This window comes from Mus caroli, unplaced genomic scaffold, assembly GCF_978045245.1.
Source record: "Mus caroli unplaced genomic scaffold, Mus_caroli_1 scaffold_2, whole genome shotgun sequence".
Classification (NCBI taxonomy): domain Eukaryota; kingdom Metazoa; phylum Chordata; class Mammalia; order Rodentia; family Muridae; genus Mus; species Mus caroli.
Genome location: NW_028227257.1, coordinates 26,563,953 through 26,582,344, shown reverse-complemented (window position 1 = coordinate 26,582,344; position 18,392 = coordinate 26,563,953). Strand labels below are relative to the sequence as shown.

General features: G+C 48.2%; 1 protein-coding gene across 2 annotated transcripts in view; it reads left to right on the top strand.

Moving 5' to 3' along the window:
* Positions 1 to 1,765: 1,765 nt before the first annotated feature.
* The window catches only part of Hck (HCK proto-oncogene, Src family tyrosine kinase), a 42,524-nt gene continuing 25,897 nt past the window's right edge, over positions 1,766 to 18,392 (top strand). The window contains exons 1-2 of one of the 2 annotated variants that reach the window (XM_021181500.2): positions 1,766 to 2,000; positions 17,175 to 17,292. In XM_021181500.2, coding sequence (XP_021037159.2) covers positions 17,176 to 17,292 — 117 coding nt within the window. In that variant the 5' untranslated portion in view covers positions 1,766 to 2,000; position 17,175. The remainder of the gene's footprint in view (positions 2,001 to 17,174; positions 17,293 to 18,392) is intronic. The other variant, XM_029474708.2, reaches the window with a different exon arrangement.

Here is an 18,392-nt window from a genome sequence, read left to right as displayed (position 1 = left end):
TTCTGTCCCAACCGGACAGCTAGCTCTGTGACGCTGCCTTCATTGGCTTCTTTCCCATCTCAATCTCCTTCACTCAGTAGATAACAAGCATTGTTTACCGCTACACAGACTAATTTCACTTCTGTGTCCAAGTCAATTAAACCTGTTCAAGACTCAGTCTATTTTTAGAAATAGGGTATATATATATATATATATATATATATATATATATATATATGTGTGTGTGTGTGTGTGTGTGTGTGTGTGTGTATGTGTGTGTGTGTATACATTAAAATACATAGCAAACACATTAGTGTTGGGTGACTGTCTTTCTCAGTAGGGATTTCTACGTGGGGTGGGGACCAGGCTGTGTAGGAGGCAGCTCTGGTTGTCAGAACTGCTACTGGGCCTAGAGGGTGGAACTCTAGAGTTGCTAACACCGCTCGCGCTCAGAATTCATAGTTAAAACATAGTACTGCTAAACGCATGCCTACATGCACGCGTAAGCGAATGAATGAGAGATACTGGTGGTCTGGCCTGGCTAGAGGAGGGAGGACTCCTGTATGTTTCTGCAGGTGTGCGTTGCAGTTTATAGAGTGTTGGTCCCTGTCGTTTTGAATGATGTCTCAGGCTGAGTGGAATGCCTTGCAAACAGGACCTCAGTGGTCTGCCAGTCAGACTTCCTCTCTTCAACTTGGGAGGTCCTCTGAGCAGTCCCATATTCCGCCCAGAATAAGGCAGAGAACTCCGCGGGCGCCAGACTTTGCATGGAGTTTGAATAAGCGGTGGGTGGGCGGGTGGAGGGAAAACCGCTGCATGTGGGAGGGACCGAAGTGGAAGGGCGGTGGAGACCCACCAGAATCCTAGAGGGCGAGGTTAGACTTATTAGGGCGTGGTTAGACTTAAAAGGAGCTACATTCCTTCCGCGGTTGGTTTAGGATCTTTGAAAGGAAGGGTAGGATCGGTTGATTGCTCCAGTGCAGGATTTAGGACCTATGGGATTAAGGTCTCGTAGGGGGCTGGTGGCTGTAGTACAAACTATGGAGAGCGAGGCCCTGGATTCCATTCTCTAGAACACACGCGCGCGCGCGCTCTCGAGATTAAAACCCTTTCAGAAAATTTAATTACAAATCTGGAGAATTTGTAGGGGTTAGGACTGGGAACAGAATAGAAAGTGAGATTGAAAATCTTTCCCCAGGAGGAGGCAGATGGTTTTGCAGGTAAAGACGCCTGCTGCCAAGTGTGGCTGCCTGAGTTCAGTCCCCGGAACTCGGAAGGTAGAAGGTAAGATCCTAGCCCTCCAAATTGTTCTCTAACCTCTACACCGCTCTGAGGCTCCAGGGTACTTACACACATACACGGAAACAATCAACCTGTCAAACAATAAACGTAAAATATTACAATTCTTTAGGGAACCCAAGGGTATTTGGTCTCTTAGGTAGGGGTCCAAAATCTCTGGGGATAGGGTTTAGAATCCTTTGGACAGGCTCATTCCATCATGGGGGGCTTAAACGCACTAGTGGGGGAGGGGGACTGGGAATCTTGGGAGGGTGGGTCAAACCTTGGGGTCTGAGTCAGTCAGTCCTTCAAGGACTGGTTAGCGCCCTTGAAGACAGGGTTAGCAAAGAAATGCTGAAATACTTTGGAGATGAATTTAGAGTAGGAGACAAGAGAGCCAGAGTGGGAGTTAGGCTCTTAGAGGGCGGAGTCGGGGCATTTGAGGGCGGGGTTTGCATCACCCAGGGCGCGGCTAAGACGCCCAGATGGCCAGTGAGAGCCACTGGGTTGCAGCTCCTAGCTTGCACTCCCCGCGGCGGCTCTCAGACGGGTGGGAGGGGACCAAAGTCTCCCGTAAAGGGGGCCCTGACCCGCTCCGAGCACCAACGCAGCCTCTGTAGCCCGCAAGTCTTCGTCGCTTGCTCCGGGCTCTGGAGTCCGGGGCCACCAGGGGCCGCAGCGCTGGGGGGTCGTTCTAGCTGCGAGGATCCGGGCTGCCCACGAAGCGAAGGGCGGGCGCCCAGGTGAGTGCGGGGTGAGGGGGGGACACACCCCCGCCCCCCCGAGAACGTGCAGACCTCGGGCTCCAGGGATCTGAGATCCTGGGCGAGCTGTGGGGGTGGTGAGGAAGGAAGAGCCCGTCCTAGGAGCAACCGATCCCCGGCGGTGGGATGCGCTGTCTACGAAAGGTGGAGGGTACCCAGGTGGCCAGGTGAGGCGAATTGCCGCCACCCAGGGCGACCTTGGGATAGCCCTAGATAGAGGAAGCTCAGGCAGGGGAATGACAGTGCTGAGCTGAGGCTTCTCTGTCTAACCAGGTTCCCCTTCTGCACACACACACACACACACACACACACACACACACACCAAGAAGAAGAAGCTGGAGGGGAGGGAAAGGCCCGTTCAGTTTCCATTGGTGGTGGGTGGGTGGTAGGTCACGCAGGGTAGACAGCAGCCATGGCTAAAGGAACAGCTGGGCCAAGACAAGCCCATGTCTGCCACACCCAGGCCTGGCTGTAGGTGTATATCTGAGTCCCCTCTTTTACATCTTCCCCTGCCTTCCCAGCTGAACCCCTAACAGGCGTACATCCAACTCCAGAACCTCTCACACAAAGACCACAGTCTACCACCGTCTCCTCTGTGTGGCACTGGGGCATGTCACTGGCTACTCTCTGGATTCCAGCTTCCGCCTCTGTAAAATGGGCTGTTTTACGCTCATCTGAAGCTGAGTTGTCCAGAGAAGGGGAGCAGGGCTGCTGGGTACTGGACAGAGAGCCTGGTTTGTCTGTGCCTCTGTTTGCATAGCTGCAGGATGGAGATGGTAAGAAGACAGGTTGAATGTTCCCTATCCAAACTGCGCCTGATCAGAGGTGTTTAGGATTTCAGAGTGTGGCAGAATTCTGTATGTCAAGTGCACAGTGAGGCATCCTGGAGTGAAAATTAGGTCTTAAAAGGATATTTGTGTATGTTACACATGCTTCTGTATGTGTTCACTGGTTGTTGTGTACTTTGGGGTTCCTACACAAGTGGAAGTCAGAGGACTCTAAGTTGTTCTTCAAGCAAAGGCTTTTGGAGACAGGGTCTATCCTCGGCCTGGGCCTTTTGCTGGGTAGGTGAGGCCCGCTGATAAGTGGGTCCCAAGGGTCCTTCCTCCCAGCTGACTTTTTTTCAGGAGTTCTGGGGGTTGTAACTCAGTTCCCCCTGTTTGCAAGGTACTCACTTTACCAACTGGGCTATCTTCCTGGTCCGAGATTTTCACACATTTCATTCTCATCCCTCAGAGATAACTAGTGACACATTTTTAATGGCTCCTCCATTTTTACATCAATTGATAGCCTCAGATCAGGTGTGGACTTTCCCACTTGGACCATCCTGTCGGTGCCCAAAATGTCTCAGATTTTAGAGCATTTCGGATTTAGGCTTGGGGAAGTTCCCTTACTTTTGAAGGTGAAATTAAACTGAAGGAAAGGGAGCCCAAGAGGTGACTCTGCATTTAAGAGCACTTGCTGCTCTTTCCGAGGATGCTAGCTAAGTTGTCACCAATTGATCACAACAACAGAAACACCTCACAGCTGCCTATAACTCTAGCTCCAGGGAATCCCATACCGTCTTTTGGTCTTGGTCTTGAAGGCACCTGCACACATGTGATCTCTCTCTCTCTCTCTCTCTCTTACACACACACACACACACACACACACACACTAAATCTGAGAGAGGGGCGGAGAAGAGAGAAAGATGGCTGAAGGAAAACGTTCAGAACCCTATTAGGTGTTCTTTCCACTGTTCCCGTTCAGCCCGAGAGATTCTCACACCAGCATCACCAGGAAAGGGTGTTAAAATGCGCATTGCTAGGGCAACCCCCAAAGGGAGGCCTGGGGAAAGATACTGAGAACTGGCAACCTCCGGGCTGCTGATGCTGCCCAGAAATCTCACTTTGAGAATCACTGCCCAAGCCTAGGACTGACACAGAGAGGCCTCACAAGAGAGCATTTGCTCTCTAGTGCCCTTCTCACCATGCATGCCCCTTCTCTAGTGCCCTTCTCACCATGCATGCCCCTTCTCTAGTGCCCTTCTCACCATGCATGCCCCTTCTCTGGTGCCCTTCTCACCATGCATGCCCCTTCTCTAGTGCCCTTCTCACCATGCATGCCCCTTCTCTAGTGCCCTTCTCACCATGCATGCCCCTTCTCTAGTGCCCTTCTCACCATGCATGCCCCTTCTCTAGTGCCCTTCTCACCATGCATGCCCCTTCTCTAGTGCCCTTCTCACCATGCATGCCCCTTCTCTAGTGCCCTTCTCACCATGCATGCCCCTTCTCTAGTGCCCTTCACCATGCATGCCCCTTCTCTAGTGCCCTTCTCACCATGCATGCCCCTTCTCTAGTGCCCTTCTCACCATGCATGCCCCTTCTCTGGAGGAGGAAAGGTGCTGTTTAGAGGAATATGTGCCCATGTCCCAGGAACTCACCACCCGGAATTAACTAATGTCAATGTGTGGGCATGTTTGCTTCAGACTTTAAAACGTAAAATGACTAGGTGGAATGGGTAAAATCAAAGTCTCTGGTTTGGATCCCTCTCAGTTCTCTTTCTACCTCTATAGGAGACACTGCTGTTGAAAACCAATCCTTCCAGTCTGTGTCTCGATAAACAAATGTGTCCTCTGTGCTGTAAAGATGATAGCAGAGCCCGATGTAGGAGCACACCTGCAACCCCAGAACTTGGGAGTAGAGGCAGGAGGAGCAAAAAGTCAAGGTCATCTTTAGCTATAGCAAGAGTTTGGGGCCAGCCTGGGCTATGAGACCCTGTCTGTAACAAAATAAAACAATCTATATCTGTTGTTTTCAGTCAACAAGGGATGTATCCTGAGATCCTGGCAGATGCCTGAACTGTAGATAATACTGACTTCCTGTATATCTTTGCTTATATATGAAAGCCTTTCTTTGATAACTCTGAATTGATGGCATCACTAGTCCTGTGCCTAGGGTTTTGATTTAAACAACAAGCATTGCCTGAACACATGCATAGGAACTAACGGGTGGGCAGCACATACTGCGTGGATCCATTGGAGAGCAGGGTGATTCCATCCTGGGGAGAACAGGGGTACACTGTGAGATTTCATCACTCTAACCAGAAGGGCGTGTGGCTTAAATCTTAGGGTTGCTTATTTTTGGAATTTCCCATGTGGTAGTTTCAGGCTGCGGTTCACTCTGGGTCTGAAACTGCAACCTCTGAGTGGACTGTATGGGAACTATTCTACACCAGTACTGATTTATGAGGCTCACCCGCAGTTTGTTTTCTCCCGACTTATCAGATTGGGATCTATCAGGGCTAAGCACTTGAGGTCTAAGTCATTCCTGTTAGCTGTAGCACGTTCATCCTGGCTGGTGACCTCTCCACAGTTTTTTCCCATCACCCATTGACAGATATTCAGGTTGCCTCTGATGTTACTACAGTACTACTGGGACCATCGTGTGTGTGTGTGTGTGTGTGTGTGTGTGTGTGTGTGTGTGTGTGTTTCTTGGGCACAGGTACAGCTGTTTCTTGAGGGAACGCTACGGGAGTGGATGGCTCTCCCTGTAGCAGTGTTTCCTGTCCCTTTTAATGAGAAGAGTATGGAGACTTGGAAAGTCACTTACGGAAGACAAAGAGAAGAGTCGGCTCTGAGGCCCTCCTCACTCTCTCTATACTATGGCCTGGTTTACCAGGCCACGTGCTCTCTGCTGTGACAAGCGTCAGTTGCCTTATTCATGATGCCTGCTGCTTAGTACACAGCAAAAGCTGGCAGCATTAATTTTGTTACTGCGAAGTTGTTCTACACAACTTTCATTTAACATAACATTTCTGGTGTCTCTGATGCTGCGGGTACAGTTTTTGTTCTTTTTCGCTTAATTAAGCTGTTAGTATTTCCCCATGTCATTAAGATTGCCTAGAATTTTGAAAGGGTTATATAATATTCCATTTTGGGGGTGCACCATTTTTAACCTCCCTGGACTGATACATGGTTTTTCAACTTTTTTTGTATAATGTGTGCTATAAGTGTCTGTCTATACATATGTGTGTGCCTAGTGCCCACAGAGGCTAGAAGAGAGCAGCAAAGCCCCTAGAACTGGACTTACAGATGGTTGCAAGCTGCCATGTGGCTTCTTAGAACTGAACTTGGGTCCTCCAGGCAAATGTTCTTAACCGTTGAGCCATCTCTCCAGCCTATAATTTTTCAGCATTCTAAGTTGAGATATGAGCCACTTTTCCAGCAGCTGCAGTATTCTGGCTCTCAGTTTGAGGGTACAGTCTATCAGGGTGGAGCAGGCATGAGGGCAAGGCTCTAGCTGTTGTGAGAGCCGTCACCTCCTCCTTTTCATAGAGGAAACTAGACTTCGGGAACACAGTCAGTAATACAATCTCCCTCAGCCTCCATTTTTCTGAGCAAGTTTTGGGCCCCAGCCTGTTGCTATAGGCCTGGGAGTGGAATAGACTTCTAGAAGGACAGGCTGTGTTGGAGAACAAACCTTTGCTTGGGTTTAAAATGTGTCCTTGCTCTTGACTTGTGACTGTGTCCTCTAGTTGGTGTTCTCTTAGGACTTGCATGCATAGTTCCTTCTGCAATGGACTAGCTGAGCTCCCAACACCATCCTGAAGTGCTTGGGTCCAGGAGAAATGGAGAGATTAACCGTAAATAGAACATGGCTGATAAACCTGAGTTTGAGTGCGTGCACTGTCTTAAACAAGTTGTGGCTCACCATGCTAACCCCTTCTCTTGGATTCAGTCTAGTCAGCTGGAAAATGGGCCCAAGGATACAATGCTCACAATATGCACACACACACACACATCACACAAGTTGACGGGATGCAGCACAGGGCCGGTTCAGAGGAAAGAAATGGGATGTTGGCCATCTGTCTGCCTGAAAGCTGCTCCTGCAGGTGTAGTGCTTTGCTGGTGTGTCAACTTGTGAGGCTTTCAGACAGAGCAGATACAGAGAAATCTCCATGGTACAGAGGTGCTGGTGCCAGCAGGTGGAAGTCCAGCTGGAATGTTCCAAGATGGCTCAGTGCTGAGGGATGGGGACAGGCCATGCACAGCACCTGTTTCCACATACACATCAATAAGGCCAAGGCCAGATGTTAGCAGAGGTTACCCCAGGTCAGGGATGGGAGGAGGCCCTTGGAGGGAGTGAAAGGAGACACCCAAAGGGACCTCAGATTCACTTAGGATGTTTATACTTTTAACATGTTTCGTTTGGTGACAACAGACAAGTTTCATTACATTTATGTATCCCTGTGTGGATATATACATGTATATGGGTGTGCATGGGTGGAACCAGAGGGCAGCTTGTGAGAATCATCTCTCTCCTTCCACCAGGTGTGTCCCAGGGATCAAACTCAGGTCATCAGATTTGGCAGGAGGTGCCTTTGCCCTCAGCCCTAACTTTTAAAACCAAGCATGCGCACTCCGTAGGATGAAAGTACATTACATATGTGTACAGAGCTGTCCCCGTGAAACCCGCTATTTCCTGGAGTTCTAAATCTATACCCTCCTTGGGACTGGAGTGATGGCTTAGTGATTGGAAGCACCTGCTGATCTTTCAGAGGATGGGAGTTTAGCACCCAACACCGTCTCAGGCTGTAACTCTGGAGGATCCATGGTCTCTGGTCTGCACAAGTATACACACCCGTGTGCGCACACCCACATGTAGACACACATGCATACTTAATTAAAGGTAATAAAAATTAATCCTAAAACAATAGACACATGCTCCAAAATATAAAGGAAACCAGGGCCTAGAGCTCTGTCAACTGGAAGATGTGAAATATGTTCTTGCTTTTTTCCCTCTTTGTGTGTGTGTGTGTGTGTGTGTGTGTGTGTGTGTGCTCAATCGTGTGTGCACACAGTAAGGTGAGGAGGCTAGAGGTTGATGCTGGGAATATTCTTTGATTGCTCTTTCTAGTCACTGAGGCAGGGCTTCTCAATCAACCCCAGAGTTTGTCAGAATAGCTCACCTCCCTGTTCCAGCTTCAGAGGCCGCAATCACAGACAGCCAGCATCTCCGAAGGTTCTGGGGATTAAACTCTGATCCTTGTACTTGCACAGAAAGTACTTTAACCACTGAGCCATCTCCCCAACACACATGCACACACTCTTCTCTCTCCTCTCTTTTTCCTCTCTCTTCTCTTTCTTCTTTCTCTCAATTTCTTAAAATGAGGATGACCTTGAAATTTCAATCCTCCTGCCTCCACCCTCCAAATGCTGAGATCATGGGTACTTGCAACAACCCTTGGCTTATGTGGCGCTGGGGACGGAACCCAGGGCTCTGTTTGTGTAAGTTGAACACTCTACCAACTGAGCTACATCCCCAGACCACATTCTAGTGTCTTTGAGGCTTGGCATCTATGAGACACGGTTGGGGTGTCTGACTTGGGAATAACACAGCAGGTGAGAGTAAATGTTGCCTGTCACCAAGCCAGCCACCAGCCCTGTGTAAAGGGGACAGTCAGCTCCAGCCAAGAAGCACCTGGTTTTGTTGAGGAAAACTGAGCAAACTGGACCATCCTCCCCACCCAGACACCTTTGTAACTACTGCTGAGAACACTGGGTACAAAGGAGGCCTGTATCACTGATGTGTCTTTCCCACAGTCTTCACCTTATCCCCTTGAGCCAGAGTTTCTCACAGAAACCGAAGCTAGACTGACGGCCAGCATGCCCCATAGATCCTCTTATCTCCCCAAACACCAGGTTATAGATATGTGCTGTCACACCTGGATGCTAGGGACCGGGAGCCCAGGTCCTTATGCTTGAATAGCAAGATTTTCTGCCCACTGAGCCATCTTCTCAGTCCCCTGGGCTACATTTTAAAGAGCTCTTGTATTTTTAAGAGAAAGAATTGAGATTCTACCCCAGGTGATTCTAGGTCTCATCCAGTACTTCTCAAACTGCTGGCCTCAAGGCAATCAAACAAGATAAAGGAAGTTCACAGATGCTGCAGAGCCAAGAGTAATGTCCTAAGATTTTGATTGGCAGTTGAACTAGCTACTGGGGGCTCAAGCACCTCATACCAACTTTGTTACACGTGGGAGCAGAAGCCAAAGTCTCCAGATGGTGGGGCCCCTTGCCTTTGGGTGACCCAGGGCCCGCTGTGGGTCTCTGGAACTTTTACTCTGCCTGAAAATGAAGGGTTGAATATCTAAGACTCTTTCTGTATGCACAGAAACCATAGCTTGGCCAGAGGAAGCCCAGTCTCCCAAAGGAAGCACACGAGGAGTCCGCCAGAGACAGTCGTACAGAGTAAGCATGGTTCTCTCAGAAAGACAACCAGGGCGTCTGCGGGGACCCTGTACCCCAAAAACTGCTTTAGAAAGGAACTTCTGATTAGAAAGATGCACCAATGGCTGAGCTGTTCCAAGAACAGACAGTTCCTCTAATCAGACAGTTGTAAGCCACAGGCCCCCTCAGTGGCTGCCATCCCCAGGAGCTTCCTTTCTGGGCTTCTGACTCCCTTAGACCTTGGCCAGTTGCTTCTGTCGCTGACTCCGGGGGTGGGGAGAAGGACAGGAAGGAGAATTCACTCTCCCTAACACTGCTCCTTCCCACAGGAATTTCTTCTTTGGGGCTTCATTTTCCCATCTGAAGAATGGGTTCCTGATTCTGGTTTAGATCTATATATGATCAGAGAACACAATGTGCTCACACCTCAGACCTAGATGGAGGGACCCTCCTATGCCAGGCACTTCTCAGGTAGTCATGACTTCAGTGCCACCAGCTTGACAAGATCCGCAGTCCCCATCCTCACCCTCTGTGGACCCTCCTCATAGCTTAACTTCTCTTGTACCAAGGCCTGCTCTCAGAGTTTTTGCTAATCAGCCATTTATCCTTGAGTGTGAGTTGCAAGCCCCTCCTAAGACTCTCCTGTATTCTGGGAAGAACTCTATGTGTGGTATTAAGGGACAAAAATCTAATTCAAATTAGCCCAAGCAGCAGAGGAAGTTATTGGCAACTCCACATGACTCTAACTTCAGGCCAAGCTGCATTTAAGTTTGGGAGTCTGGATGTCTCTATTTCTTGGTTCTTTGTGGCTACTGAAAACATCTTTCCTAGACAGAGGCCACGGACTGATGCTCCTTGGTCAGAGCTGAGCTGCAGCCTACTTGGCTTCTTTGGCTACAGCTCTGACTGGTCACAGACCTACTCCTGCAGGAGACGGAAGCTAAGGCTACCTCAGTCCATGAACCAATCTTGAGGGAGGGGTTCACAGAGGACAACTGGGGAGCTGCTGCTAATGGTGGCAAACAGATGACGTGTAGGAAGAACCTTCAGTTGTCTCCTTCAGGGTAGGTCCTGTTCACTTCTGCAGAAATGGAGGCTTGCCTAGGGTCACACAGTGAGCTTTTGGCAATGGTGGGGCTAGAGTATAAATGCTTTCAGAACCCTGCCTCACCCAGTGATGCTCATGCAGGCACGGCCTCCTTCTCGGCTTAGAGTCCGAGAGGATCTACAGCCAGCATGACAGCCCCGGGAAACAGCCAGCCAGGCTAACTGGCTTTTTTCTCTTCCATGTAGTACCTATAGAACTGAGGAGTCATAGGGAGTGGGATGGCTGTGGATTGCCCTAGACGTGGTCAGCAGCTTTGAGTCAGTGTGGAACTGGAGGCTACTTCTGCTCCCGGTGCCTGACTGGGAACTATTTTTGACAAGCAATGTTCATGTGCAAGTTTTGAAAAATTACCACAGCCTTTGTCTCCGAAGACCTCAAGCCAAGCCCGAGAAGCAAGGGCTTCCTACTTACAGAGAGGAAAACGAAACCCAGAGAGGGAGGGCAGCGGTCCCTCCTCACAGCCAGTGGTGGCAGAACCTCAGGACCCAAACTCCTAGTTCACCCCCACTACACTGGGGGTGGGGGTCTCAGATTTTAGTGTTTCCTCCAACTGTCCCACAAAATAGAGAAGAGACCTAATCTTAAAGTACAAAGCTAGCTTCACCCAGATGCAGAACGAGGCATACCCAGCCATATCCCTGACAAATATAGTAGGAAAGAAAGAAAGAAAGAAAGAAAGAAAGAAAGAAAGAAAGAAAGAAAGAAAGAAAAGAAAAGAAAAGAAAAGAGAAAAAAGAAAAGAAATCCTCAGTAAAACACTTGCAAACAAAACTCACACTTCAAGAACACACTTAAAGCATACACTTCATCCGTGTTGGATTCACTCCAGGGATGCCAGCATGACTCAACATTCACAAATCAGTACATGTAACATAGATAGAATTAGGGACAGAAATCACATGATCATCTCAATGGATTCAAAAAGTGCCTTTAATGAAGTTTAACATCGCTGATAAAAAGAAAAAAGAAACCCTGAAGAAACTAGGAACAGAAGGAGTCATCCTCAGCATACTGAAGGCTGTATACCACAGATTGACAGTCAACACCATATTATGAGGGGAAAACTGAAAGCATTTCCTTCCAAGTCAGGAATACAGGTACTCTGGTCTCTCTCTCTCTCTCTCTCTCTCTCTCTCTCTCTCTCTCTCTCTCTCTCTCTCTCGTTTGGTTTTTCGAGACAGGGTTTCTCTGTGTAGTCCTGGCTGTCCTGGAACTCACTCTGTAGACCAGGCTGGCCTTGAACTCAGAAATCCACCTGCCTCTGCCTCTGCCTCTCAAGTGCTAGGATTAAAGGCGTGCGCCACCACTGCCCGGCCTCTGGCCACTCTTATTCAGTGTAGCGCTTGAAGTCTTATCCAGAGCAACAAGACAAGAAAAAGGAACACAAATAGAAAAGGAAGAAGTCAGATCACCCCCGTCTGAAGTCACCCATGATCTGTAGTCCTGGAGTGGTTTGTTTGTTTGTTTGTTTGTTTGTTTGTTTGTTTGTTGTGCTTTGGTTCATTTTGTGCATTTTCTGAACCAGGATATCTCTGTGGTGGCAGGCTGGCCTTGAACTCTCTATGTAGCTCAGGTTAGCCTCGAACTCATGTTGTTCCTCCTACCTCAGTCTCTCAAGTGCCAGGTCGTAAGCTGTTGGTTTATGATCCTACACCTAAAAGCCTCTACAGATTCTACCAGAAAACCCTTAGCCCTAATAAATGCTTCCAGCTAAGTAGCAGGCTAAAAGGTCAACATTGAAAATCAGTAGATTTTCTATATCTGAATAATGAACTTGTTGAAAACTAAATCAGTATAATCCCCCTTAAAAACCCCAAAGGCGTCCTTCACAGAAATAGGAAAACAAAACAAAAAACAAAAAACCTTTCCTCCTTCCCATCAGTGAGCAATTTCTAGTTTCCCGGGTTTTACTTCAGGTTAAACACACAAACCTAAGGATTCAGAGATAAGACCCACATGTGAGTGAGAGAATTCGACATCTGTATTTCAGGGTCTGAGGGACAGTAATAACCATAGATGTAATAGTAAAGGCAGAGACATAGCCAAGAACTTTATGATTGGATTCAAGGCCTGCTCTGCAGAAGGGAACCAATGGTGTCTAGTTTCGTTTTTTATTTTGTTTTTGTTTTTGATCTGCCCAAGAACCCACAGCTGGGGGAGCTCATTGGTCCCAAGTGTGAACATACTACTGCTGTTTTACCAATAAACATCGAACCAAGATGAGTGCCACTCTCAGGTCTTATCAGAAAAGTTTCTTTGTGCAAGGCATGATGGTTAATGCAGAAAGTAGCTGTTGATAAACGTGTAAAAGGAGGGAACTCGATCCATGCATCTCACTCTGTACAAAATCAACTCGGCCTTCATGTAAGACTCGAACCTGCCGGGAAAAGCACAGGCGAGGCCCAGGCGAGGGGCTTCCTGCAAAGGACTCCAAGAGTTATGAATGAGCTTGTGTGAGATTAAAAGCTCTGCAGTCTGTGGAATGGAAAAGGATACTTTCTAGCTACAAGTCAGAGAAGTGATTAATAATGACAATATTAAAAACTGCAAGAGCTAAATGACAAGAAGCCAAGTCATCCAATCAATATATAGGATATGAACTGAATATGCCAGAGTTCTCAAAGAAAGAAATACATGGTCAATATCATTTGAAACAAATGTTCAACACCTTTAGCTAACAGGGAACTACACATTAAAGCTATGTTGTACTTTTATCTCACCCATTCAGAATGGCTATCATCAAGAAAACCAATGAGGCTGAGGCAGGGGAATTGTCGTGAGTTTTAGGCTAGCCTGGGCTACATAGTGAGCCTTTGTCTTAAACAAAAAGCAAAGGGACAGTGACAAATGCCAGTGAGGCCGTGGGGAAAGTCGATGCTGATGGGTGTGGCTAAGTGTAGCCACCATGGAAGTCAATATGAAGGTTCCTCCAAACCCTAAAGCTAGAGCTACCATGTGACCCAGCTGTCCCGCGTCCGGGTATATACCCGAAGGGTTGGAAGCCAACACAGCTGCACAGCCTTGTTTATTGCTGCACTAGTCGCCATGGCCAGCAAGTGGAACCAGCCTAGAGATCTATCAGCAGCTGAATGGATAAAGAAAGTGAGATACATATACAGAATGGAGCACTACTCGTCTGTAAAGAAGAATAAAATTATGCAGTTTTAAGAAAAGAGAGTGAGACTGAAGCCCATTAGAATAGGTAGAATAAGCTGGGCTTGGGAAGACAAATACCATTTTTCTATCAAAAGCAGAACCTAGATATAAATTTGCATATACATGTATGGGGTGTGTGTGTGTGTGTGTGTGTGTGTGTGAGGGAGGGAGGAGGAGGCCTACAGGGAGGAAGGAGGAGGAAAGAGAAAGGATATAAGTAACATAGAAGCCGGTTGTAGTAAATGCGTTTGACATGAAGTCTCTCACCGTAACCATTTTAAGTGTGTAGCTCAGTGGCATTTAAATACATTCATAATGTGCCACCATTATCATCATCCACCTTAATATCCTCCATCATCTTCTAAAACTCAAGAAGCCTCCGTTCAATAAAACTCCCTCCGCCCCTCCTGCTCCAGGCCATCACCAATCTAACTATCTCTAACAATGGAGTCTCTCTATGTGTGGCTTTGAGATGTGATTCTGTGTGTTTGAATTTCACTTCTCAACTTGATCCAAGGAGCAAAAGCCATATGAGGTCTGTTTAGGTGACCAGTCACTGGAAGATGGCTCAGCAGTAAAGTGCTCACCAGCAAGCCTGACAACCTGTTTGGATCCACAGAACTACATAAAGCTAGACACAGCTGCACGGGTGTTTAATCCACCATTCATGGAAGAATGGGAGGTGGAGGCAGGAGAATGAGTCACCAAAAGCTCTCAGGTCAGCTAGCCTGCCACAGGCAGAGGGTGAACCAGAGACAATGGACACGAAGCAATCAGAGTTTATTCTGGAGCTGAGAGCCATAGTCAGGAATGCAGATTTAGGTCACCCCAAATTCCATGTTCCAACATGGACGTAGTCTCATGAAGTTTTTATAGTAACAAGACAAAGAGAATTATGAATCATGACGCTTTTCAAAATCATCAGTGGGCTCGTGAGTTAGGTGGCTACAGCAAAGTGGGAGAATCTCTGCTATGGGCTTCAGATGCTAGCTGACAGCTTTCTTAACCCTTTCAATGGTGGAAAAATAGGGGCTTATTAAGTCAATACTTTCCAGAAGGTGTATATCTCTTAGCCACTGAATTTTATAGGTGGCCAAGGAATGGCTGTCTGGGAGAGTCAAGATCACCTGCAATTAGGCTCTGGACCTGCAACATTGTAGCCTTTCTACATCGGAGATGTTATCAGTCCATCAGGCTTTGCAGACACAGTTCCTTTCCAGGAATTCTCCTTCACAGGGACCTGTTTCAAAACACAGTGGAAGGGGAAGGTCAGCAGACACGGTTGTCCTCTGAAACCCCTGCATGCAAGCCATGGCAGGGCACATAGATGCCTGCTCCAAAGTGATGGGAATCTGCTGTTTCAAACATTCCCGCTGTGCATAGTGGCCGAAGCTCTGAGTCCAAGGAACTTCAGACTACCCTGCCTCTCTGCCACAGCTTCTTTCCTATCTTTTAGGGGATGCGGCTTGAACCCAAGGTCCCTTGCTGCCGAGCAAGTGCCATGCCACTGAGTCACACCTCCCACCACGCACCCCCACCTGGTGACACATCTGCTCATAAATGGAAATATTAGGGCTGAAGTTTCTGTGGGGCTCCTGGGCCCACACTTTCACTTCTCTCAGCTCCCTTAGACAACCCCCAGCCCGTGAGACAAAGCACCCCCCCCATTCAGGCTGGGGACATAGCTCAGTGGTAGGGTTCTTGCTGGACATTCATGCTGTCCTGGTTTCCATCCACAGCACCAGGAAAGGAAGAGAGAGAGAGAGAGAGAAAAGAGGACCCACTCACCATCCTTCCTGAGAGGGGTCTGGAGTTAGGTCTTCATGAATATGTAAATCAGTCATGTAAATGATGCTTACTTAATATGCATTCTATGATTGGCACCTAGGGCTTCTTTGCTGCATGCTCACAGCTGCATCTGTCACTGCCCAAGCAGGGGGACGGAGCTGCCCTGCCTCACACAGCAAGTTCCTCTATCGGATCAAAGCATGGGTACCAAATGTTCTGTGATCTGGCGCAGTGTAAACACACACACACAGATGCTACTGAATTTTCTAGAACTTTCTGTCACAAATCATAGATGCTGATTTCAGGTTTAAATGAGAAAGCAGTTGATCCATGGTGGTCAAATTTCAAATTAACGATGCATCCTTCCAGGAAGCCTTTCCCAGGATAGACAAATACTGGTAAATACAAGAAATCATGTTGGTCTTTTTCTTTTGTTTTGAGATTGGAGTCTCCCGTAGTCCAGGCTCTCACAACTTAAGTATAACTGAGCTTTCCCATACAAGTACTGTCCAGGCCTCGGCCTTCTTCGCTTCCGCGGTCAGATGCGATGCAGTGTGTTCAGGGGCTATGGTCATAACGGAACCAAGTTCTCAACAACTCAGAACTGACTGTGCAGCCCTGGGTAAGCCAGCACTTCCTCCTAGAGGAGCTTGCAGCCCACTTTCTCAGCAAACACATGGGCCCACATAGAGAAAAGAAACACTTTAGCCATTTTTATAGTGAAGTTTTTGTGTACGCCGTGCTGGGGATCCAGCCCAGTCTGGGTCTCAGTTCCAGGATCTCAGGCAGGCTAAGTTGCCCCTCTCCCATTGAGCTGTGCCCTTAGCTCCCGACAGTTGAGTTTAGACTCCAGTTACTAGGTCAGCACCTGGGTGTGATGACACACAGTGGCAATCCTGCCACTAGGAGGCTAAAGCATGACAAATGTGAGTTTGAAGCTAGCCTGGGCCACATAGCAAGACTGGCTCAAAACAAACAGGTGAATGTGTTTCCTCTTAAATTAATACGGCAGCAATGTCTGAGTGATATACTCCCAAAAGATGGGGTTCTAGCCCCTCAGGCCCCAGAACTGCTGTCACCCGTGGCTGGACAATCACAGCAATCTCCCATAAGGTCCATGGCCTGCTTCCAGAGTCCTCTTGCATTGCTAAATTCAGTGGCTAAGAGATATAAACCTCTGGAAAGTATTGACTTAACAATCCCCTGTTTTTCCACCATTCAAAGGGTTAAGAAAGCTGTCAGCTAGCAATGCAACTTGAATGAACAAATGAATGAATGAATGAATGAATGAATGAATGAATGAGTGACCAGATAAACCCACTAGAAAGAAGAGGAAAGGAAGGAGGGATGGGAAGGAGGAAGGATGGAGGGATGGAGGAAGATGATGCCCAGTTATTATTCTGGATTATTGGAGCCATTCATCTTCATTGTTGGGACACATGATGACAGTGCAGTATTATCTTGTATCATGCTCCTCTCGGTGCTGGAGTGCCATCCAGAGGCTGTGCTGAGTGTTCCCCATTGCCACTGGCTTGGAGTGCTCTGCAGTAGGGAGCTTGTTAGGTGAGAACGATAAATGAGGTGCAGTGGGGTACAGGGGCCAGGAATCAGCTATTTCCTGACCTAAGGCCAACAGCATCCACCACCCACACTGCTCCACAGATCCATCGTGCCATTTTCATTATTCTCACAGTTTCCTTTCATAGATTCCCTATCCTGCTGGTTCTTGGATTCCATGTGGGCTCTGGCTAAGCACCGTGGCCGAAGAGCCAGGGAGAAGCTGAGGACCCAAGTACTTTCACTCAAGGCTGTCAGGCAGGGTGGGAATGTGAAGACACCTGCCGGGCTCTTTCCAGCCTCAGCTCCTCTGTCTTCCCTCTGTTGGCTACAGGATGGGATGCGTGAAGTCCAGGTTCCTCCGAGATGGAAGCAAGGCCTCAAAAACAGAGCCAAGTGCCAATCAGAAGGGCCCTGTGTATGTGCCAGATCCCACGTCCTCCAGCAAGCTGGTGAGTGTGGCATCCCAGAGAGCTGCCACAGGGACTTTAAGCCCTTTCTTCCCCAAATGAGATGACACCCACAAGCCGCCTACCTCTAGGATGCTTTCCCCAGGCATGGAAGCTACTTCTTACCTGGTGGCCGTATCCTGGCCCTGGGCTCCGCCTCTCAGTCAAATGAGTGTGTTCCTTGTGTTCCTTCAGCCTGGGCCCTGCAGCACTGCAGCAGCATGCAAGCAGATCCATGATGACAGAGATAGCATGGCTGTCCATCTGCCCTGCAACAGCAATCGAGCAAGGAGAGCAGCAGGGAGGCTGAGGGATGGCTCAGTAGATAAAGAACTATTGCTCAAGGGTGAGGGCCAGAGTTTGAATCCCCAGCAGGGCCTATAATCCCAGCATGCAGAGGCAGAGACACAGCAGCATCTCCAGAGTAAGCTGGCCAGAAAGTGAGACATCCTACCTCAATATGTAAGACAGAAAGTGATGAAGGAAGACATTAACTTCGGGGGCTCCACACATGTATATACCCATGTAGACACATACCTGTGCACAGATGTGCATCCACACACATGTGAACACATATAAACATACATCATATGCATGCAAAACAAAACAAAAAAATCAATAGTGACTATTTTGGTTACTTTTTTTTTTTTTTACTGTGATAAAATGCCAGGACCAGGGTAACTTGTAGAAGGAGTTTATTTAGGCTCATGGGTCCAGAGGGTTAGAGTCCATGATGGTGGAGTAGAGGCAGTCGCTGGCAGCCATGGCAGCCGGGGCAGCAGCATCTGAGCTCTAACATCTCACTCGAGCCATAGAGAAGGAACCAGAAGCAGTATGAATCTTTTAACTCTCAAAACCCAGCTCCCACCCACAATGGCATGCTCCATTAGCAAGGCCACACTTCCTAAGCCTCCCAAACTGGGCCATCAGTTTGGGAGCCAAGTGTTCAAATGCTTGTGCCTATGTGGACCACCATAGTGGCGGTGGGAGCATCAGTGAGAACAGTCAATAGAAGAAGGTGTGATGCCTGAAGGGAAGAGGTAGCTCAGTCAATACACTGCTTTCCACACAAGCATAAGAACCATCTCCAGAACTCATGTGTA